This window comes from Carica papaya, chromosome 6, assembly GCF_054855325.1.
Source record: "Carica papaya isolate Zhongbai chromosome 6, ASM5485532v1, whole genome shotgun sequence".
NCBI lineage: Eukaryota > Viridiplantae > Streptophyta > Magnoliopsida > Brassicales > Caricaceae > Carica > Carica papaya.
In genome coordinates, this window is record NC_142314.1 from 2329859 (window position 1) to 2342439 (window position 12581).

At 34.5% G+C, this 12581-nt stretch overlaps 2 protein-coding genes across 5 annotated transcripts; one reads left to right on the top strand and one right to left on the bottom strand.

Moving 5' to 3' along the window:
• Positions 1 to 1029: 1029 nt before the first annotated feature.
• On the top strand, positions 1030 to 5200 carry LOC110810416 (phosphatidylinositol/phosphatidylcholine transfer protein SFH3-like). 3 transcript variants are annotated; one of them, XM_088206329.1, is made up of 15 exons: positions 1030 to 1139; positions 1423 to 1566; positions 1650 to 1911; positions 2033 to 2132; positions 2241 to 2507; positions 2634 to 2711; positions 2838 to 2939; positions 3035 to 3084; positions 3233 to 3332; positions 3428 to 3520; positions 3676 to 3759; positions 3858 to 3978; positions 4278 to 4657; positions 4744 to 4815; positions 4957 to 5200. In XM_088206329.1, exons 2-15 carry the CDS (start codon positions 1533 to 1535, stop codon positions 4969 to 4971), a joined length of 1758 nt encoding a protein of 585 aa, XP_088062455.1. In that variant the 5' UTR covers positions 1030 to 1139; positions 1423 to 1532; the 3' UTR covers positions 4972 to 5200. The 3 variants fall into 3 exon arrangements, with proteins under 3 accessions (XP_088062455.1, XP_088062456.1, XP_088062457.1); XM_088206330.1 differs by having other exon boundaries at positions 1041 to 1139; positions 1400 to 1566; XM_088206331.1 differs by lacking the exon at positions 1030 to 1139 and adding an exon at positions 1166 to 1257.
• A 1782-nt stretch (positions 5201 to 6982) lies between these two features.
• Positions 6983 to 12325, bottom strand: LOC110810435 (phosphatidylinositol/phosphatidylcholine transfer protein SFH8-like). Of its 2 annotated transcripts, none has more exons than XM_088206328.1 (15): positions 12110 to 12325; positions 11890 to 12018; positions 10766 to 11069; positions 10501 to 10600; positions 10147 to 10413; positions 9960 to 10037; positions 9749 to 9850; positions 9575 to 9624; positions 9363 to 9462; positions 9139 to 9237; positions 8937 to 9050; positions 8361 to 8493; positions 7742 to 8145; positions 7404 to 7478; positions 6983 to 7292 (listed from the first exon to the last, which is right to left on the bottom strand). In XM_088206328.1, exons 2-15 carry the CDS (start codon positions 11921 to 11923, stop codon positions 7269 to 7271), a joined length of 1884 nt encoding a protein of 627 aa, XP_088062454.1. In that variant the 5' UTR covers positions 11924 to 12018; positions 12110 to 12325; the 3' UTR covers positions 6983 to 7268. The 2 variants fall into 2 exon arrangements, with proteins under 2 accessions (XP_088062454.1, XP_088062453.1); XM_088206327.1 differs by having other exon boundaries at positions 8937 to 9053.
• Positions 12326 to 12581: the final 256 nt, after the last annotated feature.

The following is a 12581-nucleotide window of genomic DNA, read 5'->3' on the forward strand; positions in this document are numbered from 1 at the left end:
TGATATTAATCTTTATTAACAGATTAAATTAAATTAATTTTTTAAAATATATATATATATATATAAAGACTAATTCGACAAAAAAATTGAATTAGAAACTAATTTAACAAGTGTAGGAAACAAATCATTACTTACAACCTAATATTTATATTGTTTTTAAAATTATTATTACATTTGAAACATGAAAAAATCTTTTAATAAATTTTATAATAGTTTTGTGAATTATAATAAATTTAGAAATAATAGTTTATTTTTTATATATATAAAATTACAAGTCTAAGAAAAACAATATAATTTTTATATATTTTCCCACAAATTTATAAAATATAATTTAACAAAATACAAAACACCACTTTGACAATCCGAAAAGCTAAGCAAATAGGGTTTTTTTTTTTTTTTTTTTTTTTTTTTACAATAAGACGTGCCTCGCATTAATTACAATCTTAATACGTGGCCTCCTTCTCTCATAATTATGTTAATTAATTAATTATAAAAAACCAAATCATTTTAGTTATTATTATAATTATTTATTATTAATAAATTTTGAGTTTAAATTATTTTTTTTTTTCAAATTGAGTCAACTCGAACTTGGTCAAAATTGGGTAATGGGGTCCAGCCAATTTTGACATAATTCATTGATTTCATTAATTAGATATGCACAAAATAAATGGGTTAATTATAAGTTATAAAGTATAAAATAAGTAATTAATATAAATAAATATCATTAAATTTACCCAACAACCCCCTATTCAATTTGTCAATGCATTCCTTTTCTAGCTGTTATCTTAACTGTAAAAACTACCTTCTTAATTTTCCCGGAAAATCTGTGGGAAAAAAAATTAGTTAAAAAGAAAGAAATATATATTTATATATATATATATATATTAAAAATTGAAGGGAGTGGATTGCATATCGCCAGCTTTGATCATCAAATAGAAATTTTAAAAGTTCAAAAATTTTTTAGAAAAAAAAAAAAAAAATTAAATGAACTGTCTCTCTTATCTGTTTATATATAATTCAAGCCTATACATCATTTTTAGCTGTCCTCTGAGGGGCCATATTAATTCCTTCGGGTGATCTATACATACATTTCTCTGTATCTCTCTTCACCAAATTCTCTTGACTCCCTTCTTATAAAGGTAAAAAAAAATTATTTCTTTTTCTCTCCATTTTCTCTTCAATTCAAGTTTTTTTATTTTTTTCCGGACAACCCTTTTCGATTTTAAGCTTACCCGATTGCATCGAATTACATATCGAGTACATTTTATGCTTCATTTGAATTTTCATTTTAGTTTTTGATCTTCTTCTCAATTAATCCTAGTTCTTGTTTTTTTTTTTTTTTACCCACCACCATTTTCAATTTTATTGAGTTAAAGAGATTGTATGTACTGATATGCAGAATGTGGTTTTATGCATACGTAGGTGTACGTATAATATAATTGAGAGCACTAATTTTCAGCAATCTGTACGTATGAGTGCTTAAAATCTCCTGTATATAACAAAATAGAACAACCTTCCAAGATTATTTAATCATGGCTGACACCAAATCTGGACATATCAAAGCTGGTAAGTAAATATTTCGAATAAATAATTTTTGAATTTGTTTCTGCTTTGATTAATTTTCATGCCGCAAATGATGATATTTACAGGTACTGAGAAATCCGAGATGGAAGGCTGTGAGGAAGATAAGAAGACGAGGCTCGGATCATTGAAGAAGAAGGCGATCAATGCCTCGAACAAGTTCAGGAATTCGCTGACAAAGAAGGGCCGACGAAACAGCAGGGTTATGAGTGTTTCAATCGAAGACGTAATTGATGCCGAGGAATTGCAGGCAGTGGACTCCTTTCGCCAAGCACTCATCTTAGAAGAGCTACTACCGTCTAAACACGATGATCATCATATGATGCTAAGGTTATATTTATTTTTTCGTTCCGTCTATTTTTTATCAGTTTAAGTTTTTAAATAATTTGTTCGAATAATTACTTAAAATATTTATCTTAACAGTAAAAATTTAATGTTTGGATGATTACAGATTTTTAAGGGCTAGGAAATACGACATTGAGAAAGCAAAGCAAATGTGGACTGACATGCTTCAATGGAGGAAGGAGTTTGGTGCTGACACAATCCTGGAGGTTTACTTCAACTTTTTCTTTTAAAAATATATATATATATATATATATCTAGTAACATGCTGCATTCTCTTCTCCGTAATAATTTTCTTCGATTTCTCCTTTATTAAGGACTTTGATTTCAAGGAGATCGATGAAGTTGTGAAATACTATCCGCAAGGATACCATGGAGTAGACAAGGATGGAAGACCAGTCTACATTGAGAGGTTAGGTCAAGTTGATGCAAATAAGCTAATGCAAGTTACAACAATTGATCGATACGTGAAATACCATGTGAAGGAGTTCGAGAAAACTTTTAATGTCAAGTTTCCTGGGTGCTCCATTGCAGCCAAGAAACATATTGATCAGAGCACAACTATTTTGGATGTGCAAGGAGTGGTATGTGTTTTTACTTTGTATCGTCTGGATCATTTACGTGCCAAAAAATAAAGTTGTTTGCTACAATATCATTAGATCAGACCTGAATTCGATAGTATTTTAGTTTAAATTTGTTCAATCTTACAGGGTTTAAAGAACTTCAATAAGGCTGCAAGGGATCTCCTTCAGCGAATTCAGAAGATCGACGGGGACAATTACCCCGAGGTACTTCTTAACTCGTTAAATTCTTATCAATATACTTGGGAATTTTCTCAATTTGTTGCCTTACCTTAAAATTTTTTCTTCTTCTTTACCTAATTAACATTAACTCGATGCTCTACTTGGTCGTAGACACTAAACCGGATGTTCATCATCAATGCCGGTTCTGGATTCAGGCTACTATGGAACACAGTGAAATCATTCCTTGATCCCAAGACCACAGCAAAAATCCATGTAAATACCTAACATATACTTACCTAATCCAATTCACATTTCAATTAAATTCCAATGGGACCTAAAAGAATAAGAATATGGTTGTAATTTTCTAGGTCTTGGGCAACAAATACCAGTGCAAACTGCTTGAAATAATCGATTCTAGGTACGATCACTATCGATACGAATTAGTCCTAAATTCTTCTTTCTTGATTGACCTATAAATGATTAGAATCTGGTAACACCTTTACTGGGTTTCGATCAAAATCTCGAAGAGAATCTCATGGCATTCTTGTTTCTTGATTTTGTTCCAGTGAGTTGCCAGATTTCTTGGGTGGCTCGTGCACTTGTGCTGATAAAGGTGGTTGTATGAGGTCGGATAAGGGTCCATGGAATGATCCAGAAATAATGAGGGTAAGAATTAGATAATTGTTTCATAAGCTGTAAAAATGGATTTGATAATTCAAATGGGAGATTCATGGGACTTCGTTTCCATGTTGATGAATCAGATGGTTCAAAATGGAGAAGGCAAATGCTCAAGGAGAAGCTTGTCAGACATTGAGGAGAAGACAATATCTGAAGATGGCAAACCATATTCAAGGGTATCATTGTTTCTTTAAAAATTTCTTGCTTGTAGAAGTATAAATATCTGTAATAGTTTATATAATGTATATCTATATATTCTACTCTTCAATCTTCATCTTATGATTTTTGGATATAGTCGTCCAGAATCTGATGGGTATTGTGTAAAACGCAGAGAACTGATTCTTTCAGCTCTGACATGGCTATGAACACTCACAAGTATGGCGAGCATCAAACACTTTCTCTAGTTGTTGAAGATGTAAGAATCTGAATCAAGATGGAAACTTGTCCATACATACATATATATATATATATATATGTTCACTTCATGGTTTTCACAACAATGAAAAAATGCAGATTCCCATCAACAAGAGCAAGATTGCAGAAGACTATGAAAAACTCATTCCAATGGTCGACAAGACTGTAGATACTACTTGGCCTACATCATTGAAGAATCAAACTTGTGCTTTTCCTACAGGTTAATCTGATATATATATATATTATGCTTTAAGAGAATGTATTATTGAAAATAATAATTTGCAAATCAATAAGACTCTTTATTTCAGTGTTTAATATTTTGAATTTAATTATAATCATAAATTAGGTTTAATTATGTTACACGTACTGGATAAAAGCTGTTCAAATGCTTATATATACCTGTACTCAAACTAAAGTACTATCTAGCGATAACTTATCTTTTAAAATACTTTCTCATACTTATTTATATAAATCACATTTTTCCGAATGGTTTAACAAAATTTCACTCTATATCTACAGATTGCTATCCCATAAAAGGTGCCTGCAAGGCTCCTGAGGAGAGTAACAAACTCTTTGGAGGAGTCCTGTCGATAATCATGGGTATCGTCACCATGGTTCGCTTGTCCCGCGGCATGCCAAGGAAGCTTACAGAAGCTGCAATGTTTGGATCTGGTTACTATGATGACACAATGCTTAAAGGCCATTCCCAGAAGTTACCTACACCGGCTGTGTCCGCAGCTGAGTACTTGTCAGTGATGAAACGAATGGCCGATTTGGAGGACAAGGCCAAGCTCATGAGCATGCAGCCTGCAGCCTTGCCACCAGAGAAGGAAGAGTTGCTGAATAATGCTCTGAGTCGTGTCAGTGCCCTCGAACAAGAGCTATCCGCAACTAAAAAAGTATACGACAAATAAATCAAACCATGTTACTTAATTATTCTAATAAACATTCGTAAGTTGTGTGTTTCCGAATGTTTAATGTGCAGGCACTTGATGATGCTCTTGCCCAGCAGAAGGAAATACTTGCCTACATCGAGAAGAAGAAGAAGAAAAAGAAGGTAAGTACACATACATATACATACAATAAATCTTATATGTTCATCCTGTTTAGTTCAATTTAAGGTATTGATCAACTTCTCATCCCTAAAAAATTTGAAAATTTTTTTTTAAGCATCTAAACTTGTTCTGATTTTTGCCAGTTCTTCGGATTTTAAACACGCAATCTATCGTCCGAGGCAACAGATGCTGCGTTCTGGAGATTGTTTCTTAGAATTAAAATCCAAAGTCCCTCTGAACTATGAAATTTTATGTTTTCATTTATTTGTAATAATTTGTGTATGTAATTGTATTTTGAATACATATATATATATATATGTATTGTATTAAGTTGTAGTAATGTAAAAATGGTCTTCATGGCCCCATTTAGTTAGATTTGTTGAAAATAATAATTTACAAATTTTAATATATTTAAATTTTTATTTTATTAAAAAATTAAGTTAAATGTAAATTGGGAATAAAAAAATTAATATATTTATTTTAAGTTTTATTACGTGATTCATATATTAAACTTATGTCTTAAATTTTTTTAATAACACTCTTTTTTAACAGAAAAAATAAATTAAAAAAAACTTTGGGCATGTATTATATATATGTATTTATTATAATATATATGTATATGTATTATATATATTACACCAAAGTTGACGAGCGGCTCCGACCGGGTCAACTGGCGCAAGTACAGCGGCGTGGTCGACGCGATCACGCGCATGTCGTAGTAGGAGGGAATTACTAGCTTGTGGTTCAAGCGACGCCGTTTTACCTTTTTTTAAAACTTTCTCTTCTGAAAACGCTGCGTTTTTATTTTAAGAATACGTAATATAGAAGACGCCGAGGGTGAGTTAATAATGGGAGTCCAGCCGAAAGTCAATAATGGCTGACATTATTGGGACTAAACTGAAAATTATAAGTTGTTTTTGGGGGAGGAACGTAAATTACTTAATCTGAGGGGACGTATTTTTCTAGAAAATAAGGGGGTGTATTGGGAATTTTGAGAAAATTTATTTCTCTTCCTCGGGGATATAAAACAGATAGGTACACTGGATACATAATACAGCGATACCTATATATACGTATATGCATGTGTGTGTGACCGACAAGAAGGAGACTGTAGATACTACTCTGGTTTCAGCATGCATTTCCTTTGAAGGTGAAGCATGTGCAACAAGCATGGCGGTAGAAAAATAGACAAATGAAGAAGATCTGAAAAAGCCTTCCGGCGGTGAACAGAAGAAGATGATGATGAAGCTGAAAACAGAGAGACCGCAAGGAGAGAGAGAGAGAGAGAGAGAAGAATCTAGAGCGTGGAGGTTGAGGAAGAAGAGAAGGAGACTCTGAATGATTGATTGAATTGTTTAATTTCTTCTAGAGTAAAGATCACTCGCTCAATCTTTTTTTTTCTCTCTCCATGGAAAATTACAAGATTGGTTTTCTTGAGCGATTGACTGAATTCAAGATTCATATATGATGATTTTCTTTATTTTTTCCACGAAGATGATAGAATTTTTAGTTAGTTGTTGCAGCGATCATATATCATTGTTGAAGTTTTTCTTGTAATGGGAAAATGAATTGTTGGGCAATAATGATGTGAAAGTTCGGATCATATATATATGTACATGTATGTGACCCGTACACAGCAACATTTATATATATATGGGTAAATATGTAACGATATCTCTGCTGTAGCTGTACTGTTTATATTCATGAAAAAAATCAACAGGGTTCACATTGAGCTAACGTTGAAGCATTGTTCTCCGAACTGGTTCTGGACAAGACTGATGGCTTTGTAGATTGCGAACAAGAAGATACAGCAGTTTGAGAACACAGCTTTTCGCTCTTCGATCCATTGGGTGGGTTTGCGCAGTGCATAAGAACCGAGAGTTCCATTCTTGAATGTCTTGATCACTATTAACAAATCAGTTAAAATTTATATAAATTTCAAAATGTTTTTATCATTTAACGTCTTCTCCAAATCCATAAATGAATGGCATCTATTGCATATGGCGGAAGCTTTATTTACACCTTATACTCTGTTGTTGTGCAGGAGTAATACCAACAAAATTACGAGGGTAATAATTACACTCAAATAGCAAAAAAGACATAGTATTGCAATGTGAAATGAGATCAAACCAGTTTTTTATATCAAAAGACTCAGAATTGAGATATGCGTGACGTGAAGAAAACCCTTGAATTATACCAAATCCTCTTGTCTCAAACATTACATGGAGAGAAAATGGGATATGAAATAATAGACACAAATTTAGGTTTAGAAAGTAATTATCAATAACTTTTCTCACAAACACCATCCTATTTCGTATCAGTAGATAGAGATCAAATTGTTTTCAACTGTATACATCCTCAAAAACGTCGAACTGGGTTGTGCAGCGCGCACGTTTCAGGAAATGACCCTAGAAGCAGCCGAGTGATTTTTTAAGCCTCTCTGATAGAGAATATCTTACCAGCAAAACTTCTTCTTCTTCTGTTACAGAGAGAGGAAGATATCAGTCAATGACATCATAGTTTAAATTTAATTGAAATGTGAAATTACTTTTCATTTACGAACGATAAAAATTATTTGAAACAATCTAACCCTGAATTTGGCTTCTTCTTGACGGTCAATGTAAGCAAGTAGTTCTTCCTGCCTCATCAAAGCTTCATGAAGAGCCTGCTCGGAAGGAACAAAAGCAATAAACATTTTTGAAGTCTAATTAGGAAAAGTTCATTCAAGTTTGCGCCGCTCACACAAAGTGCAGAATAAAATCCAAGAACACCCAAGGAAGTGTAAAGGTACGCATAGCATATTAGAGTAATTAAGAATCAACTTTAGGAGACCGCTCAGGCCATGACATGAAATGGTAAAGTGCTCAACCTTAAAACAAGATACCTCTTTAGTGGCAAACAGATTCCTGAGTGGGTTAAAAAAGATACCTTTTTAGTGGCAATAAGCTCAGCTTCAAGAGCATCTACACGGCAAACAGCTGCATTCAACAATTCCTCTTTCTCATAAGGCATCTCAGATGGCTTTGATTGAAGTGTGTCCACTTTCTCCTCAAGCTCATTAAGCCTTTTCAGTACAGAAGAGAGCAGATCTGCTTCAGTATAAGCCGGTGTTGGTGAAGGGGGACGAAATTCCTCCTTCTGGGCTGTATCAGTGGTAACTTCAGAAATACTTGGATCATTTTCGGGCAACGTGTTAGGAAGCCTCTTAGTTACATGGCATGCAACAGAACGGAAGAAGGTGAAAATTGTCATGAAAAAGATCATAATCATCATCATTATTCGAGCACGAAGTCCTTCTGGAGTCTTCGGAGTGTCAGATATGGTTAATTTTGCTGCATTGGAAAATCAAGTTCCCATTCTTGAGTAAACATTTTCTTGTAGATGATATCGTAAATTATGATAGAATCAGAATTAACAAAAAAAGATATGATACCATCTCAACCAAAAGGGGAAGAAAATTGAACCAAACATATCAAGCATCCTAAACCATTATACTCGAGCTAAACTCAACTATGCACAACAGTTGTACAGAAATGAGCTTGCTAACCTCTAGAAGATGCCCTCTGAAGGGCTGGTTTTTTTTTCCAACTAGCATCAACAGCTTTGTCAACCATAGGAACATATTCATCATATCCTAAGAAAGTAGCAGCAGCATAGCTACTCTTTCCAACTGCCTTTGCCTGAAAATACATGCACAAGAATCAGACACTTTTAGAAAACGCAAACAACAACCAACAGTTGGTAATAACTCATATGTAAGCAAGATAATTTCATATGCTTTATGAACCATAAAGAAAAACCATAAATTCTCACGTCGTTTGTGACCATACGTAATTCTTTTTGCAGTAAATGGGGATTGAATCCCTCCACTTAAAGGTCCATGAAGGAGACTGCCATCAGAGCCATATGGCACATATGCCGAATTAATCCTTGTGTTATGAAATTATAACCAAAAGCCAACCCTTTTGTATGATTTGTACTAACAAGTAAACACTAGATATTCTGGCAGATACAGGTCACTTGGAAGTAGAGCATGGATAATCAGCCAAGTTCAGCATTATAAGAAATTGCCAATGATATTAACTTATCTACAATTACATATTAAAAATTAAAAACAACGTACTTCTTCTCGAACAGGAGTCAATCGAAGATGTGAATAACTCTTTATTGCCTTTGGGGAAGCAATATCTTCAGCTTCAGATCCTGACTCAGCAGTGGATGTATCACTACCTTTTACCTGCTTTATATAGTGCCCAAATAATTAAAGTGATACTTGCAATTATGAACTCAAATAACTATAAGAAATGACAGTAATATAGACATACCATTGGATAAGATGGCTTAGCATAAGCAATTACTTTCCCCTCGCTATTCAAAACTTTTACAACTTGCCTGGCACGGTGTGCTTCACCATTAAGAACCATCTGCAACAATGTAAACAAAATAACAGATTGTTTTAACTTCCTCACCACTGCAAATGATAAAAAAGGAAACTCGTGATATTAACACCATATATATCACATAAGGAGAAGACAAGACCAAAAATAACCTTTAATATGTCAGGATTCTTCCAGGGCCCCTTATTAGATCGCAGGCAACCACCCTGATCTGCACACGTACAGGAACCACCCAAAAATTCTGGCAACTCACTGCATGAATGGCAAACAATTGTGAAGATTAGCAAACCCATGGCGTTTGAGGGAAAAGTGAACAGAAGTTGAGGAAGAGAATTATATGTATATTTGTTCCCGCTCGAAATACCTGGCATCAATAATCTCAAGCAATTTGCTCTGATATTTGGTCCCAAGAACCTATAGTCATTCCCAACCAACGATAACATCAACAAAAAGGATAAGTAATGGGCTTCTTAATGTCAATATAGAGATATCCAGTAAACATTCCAAGATATGTAAACAGACCCATCTTTTGACTCACATGTATCTTGGAAGTTGTTTTGGGATCTAGAAAAGTCTTTACGGTGTTCCACAGCAGCCTAAAGCCAGGACCAGCATTGATGATAAACATTTGGTGGAGAGTCTGCATCAATTAAAGTGGCATGGAAATGAAAGATCAATATCATAATGTTACCATGATTTTCCATATTTGTATACATGATACAATAATGTATCATAGTGAGCAATCACACCTCAGGGTAATTATCACCATCAATTTTCTGCAGCCGCATAATAAGATCACGTGCAGACTTGGTGAAGTTCTTAAAGCCCTGAAACATTAACCATGAGAACACGAACAAAAAAAGGGAGACCAATCTTAATTGCATGGGCACAATAACCTCAACAACAAAATAGCATAAGTAGTTACAAGAGACATACCACTCCATGGACATCCAAAATCGTTGTGCTTGAATCGATATGCCTCTTTGCTGCAATAGTACAAGCAGGAAACTTGACAGCAAAACTTTTCTCAAACTCCTGTACATGGTATTTTACATATCGATCCATAGTTGTGACTTGCATCAGTTTGTTAGGGTCAACTTTTCCCAATCTCTCAACGTAGACGGGCCTTCCCTCCTTATCCACTCCATGATTACCATGAGGGTAGTACTTTAAAACTTCATTCAACTCTTTGAACTCAAAATCCTGTAACATGAATGTGTTAAACAAAGTGACGACATAAAGAGTGGCATGGAAATAGAATTTCAAGCAAGCTGCGAAGACCGTAGTTACCTCCATTATGGTATCAGTACCAAATTCCTTCCTCCACTGAAGCATATCAGCCCACATGTGCTTTGCTTTTTCAATATCAAACTTCCTTGCTTTCAAGAACCTGGAATGAACGGAAAGCTAAAGGATTTTAACACTGAGAATTCATTAAGTTAAGACTTGAAAAATATCATGAACAACAAAAAGGATGAAACTTGAAATCATGTCGAGAACTATAAAAATAAACAATAACGGAATGAAACAAGCAAAAGTGACAAAGCAAAAGCACCTCAACATCATATGATAGTCATCATGTCTATCTGGCAGCAACTCATCCATGATCAATGACTGGCGAAATGCATCAACAGCCTGCAACTCCTCAACATCCCGAACATCCTCAATGGAAACAGAGCTGACTCGGACATCACTTTTCCTTCTACTGCTCTTCTTCTTTAGAGAATGCTTGAATTTTGTAGATGCATTTATTGCTTTTTTTTTCAAAGACCCAATTCTTGTGCGTCTTTCATCCTCAGAATTCTCAAAATCAGATTTTCTTTCTCTCCTCTCATCACTACCAGAGAATCCCTCAAAGCCTGCAACACAGTAAACATTAAAAATTGAATACGATAGGTTCTGAATAAATCAGGCAAATCATACAATACACCAATTAATCTTGCTGCATCACTGCAAAATAGTCACTACATACTATCTGGATGGCGGTCCTAATAGGACCATAAAATATCAAATTCTACTAGTACACGGAATTTCTTTGATTAATATGTCTCGTTATAGATTAAAACTTCAGAAAAGTTTCTACAAACAAGCTTTATTAATTAGAAATTTAGTATTGCGACCGCATTCTTATCATAACACCACAGAGAATAAGAAAAAAAAATGGCACTCATTTAAGTTTATGGTAAATTCTAGACCTAAGAAAGAGCAATTCTGCAAAAAAAATTTGTTCCAAAACAAACCCCAAAATTCTCGACCTAGCGAGTAAAATCAATCATTTCCAAGCATTTCTACTTCCAAAAAATTCATTTTGCAGAAGAAAAGTTTGATAATTTAGCACTTACAGATACAAACCTACTATAATTGGCCAACTCTACGGCTCAAATTAAGTCAATCCTTTTGCAATGCAATATTATAAACAAATTTCTCCTCTCCTTCGCAAAAAATATCCGAAACAATCACTTTTCGTCAAAGTTTTGTCGATTACTAAACTGAGACAAGCTTATATTCTTCTCTTTTCTTTTCCGTTTAATCGTAATTTTCTCGATAACCCAGCAGAGACTACAGTAAAACCCTAGAATCGACAACTACAGAAAAAAAAAAAAAAAAAAAAAAAAAAAAGCGCAAATAACAGCGGAATTAATTAATCAATGAATCAACAGTAGAGAAAGAGAAACTCACAAGGTCTAGCAAACCGATCGAGAGGTCCCGACATCTCCGCTCTCCTCCAAGCAAGAAATTAATCGACCAAAAAAAAAACCCGCCGACAAATCAACGCGTCAATGCAGAAGCAAGTTCCCTATCAAAACTCTGTACATTCTCATACCAGATGCCAAATCAGGCAAGAAAAAGAAGACACAACAAAGCTCGACGAGAATTGGTAGAGCAAAATGGATTATACCTCTTGGGGAAAAGTAAATTCAGCAAATGACGGAGATCACAAGAGCAATCAGACGGTCATAACTGACTCTGACCAGAAACTTTCAACTGATCTGTCGACTCTAACGTGTTCACAAAAAAGTCAAAAATATTTAATAAATAAAAATAAATTCGAACATTCGCCGATTAAACGACGGCGAATTGAGAGAGAGAGAGAGAGACAAAACGAGGGAGAGAAAAGGAAAGAAGAGAAGCAGGGGGTTTATATAGGGGTTGATAAGTAGGCCCGACTGACACGTGGCGATTAAATAGAGAGTGGTGTATGGAATGAGGAATCTGCCGGTGGTGGGTGAATATAATCAGTAGATTATATGACTGTGCTTGTAATTGGGTAATAATTTGGTCACTGGCTCAGTTTAAATGTGTGACCGTCATTAAATGGAATGGTCCTATTTGTTGGGTCACCGCCGGTTACTTTATCAGATTGTACTGTA

What these genes read in the sequence shown, in the direction of transcription:
- LOC110810435 (XM_088206327.1), bottom strand. Translation starts at nt 11,923, where the DNA reads ATGTCGGGACCTCTCGATCGGTTTGCTAGACCTT. An exon ending in AGAATCCTGACATATTAAAG is followed by an intron (nt 9,238 to 9,362) that starts GTTATTTTTGGT and finishes ACATTGTTGCAG; the next exon opens with ATGGTTCTTAATGGTGAAGC. An exon ending in TGACTCCTGTTCGAGAAGAA is followed by an intron (nt 8,494 to 8,936) that starts GTACGTTGTTTT and finishes ATGTATTTTCAG; the next exon opens with GCAAAGGCAGTTGGAAAGAG.
- LOC110810416 (XM_088206329.1), top strand. Translation starts at nt 1,533, where the DNA reads ATGGCTGACACCAAATCTGGACATATCAAAGCTG. An exon ending in AGACCACAGCAAAAATCCAT is followed by an intron (nt 2,940 to 3,034) that starts GTAAATACCTAA and finishes GTAATTTTCTAG; the next exon opens with GTCTTGGGCAACAAATACCA. An exon ending in ATGGCAAACCATATTCAAGG is followed by an intron (nt 3,521 to 3,675) that starts GTATCATTGTTT and finishes TGTAAAACGCAG; the next exon opens with AGAACTGATTCTTTCAGCTC.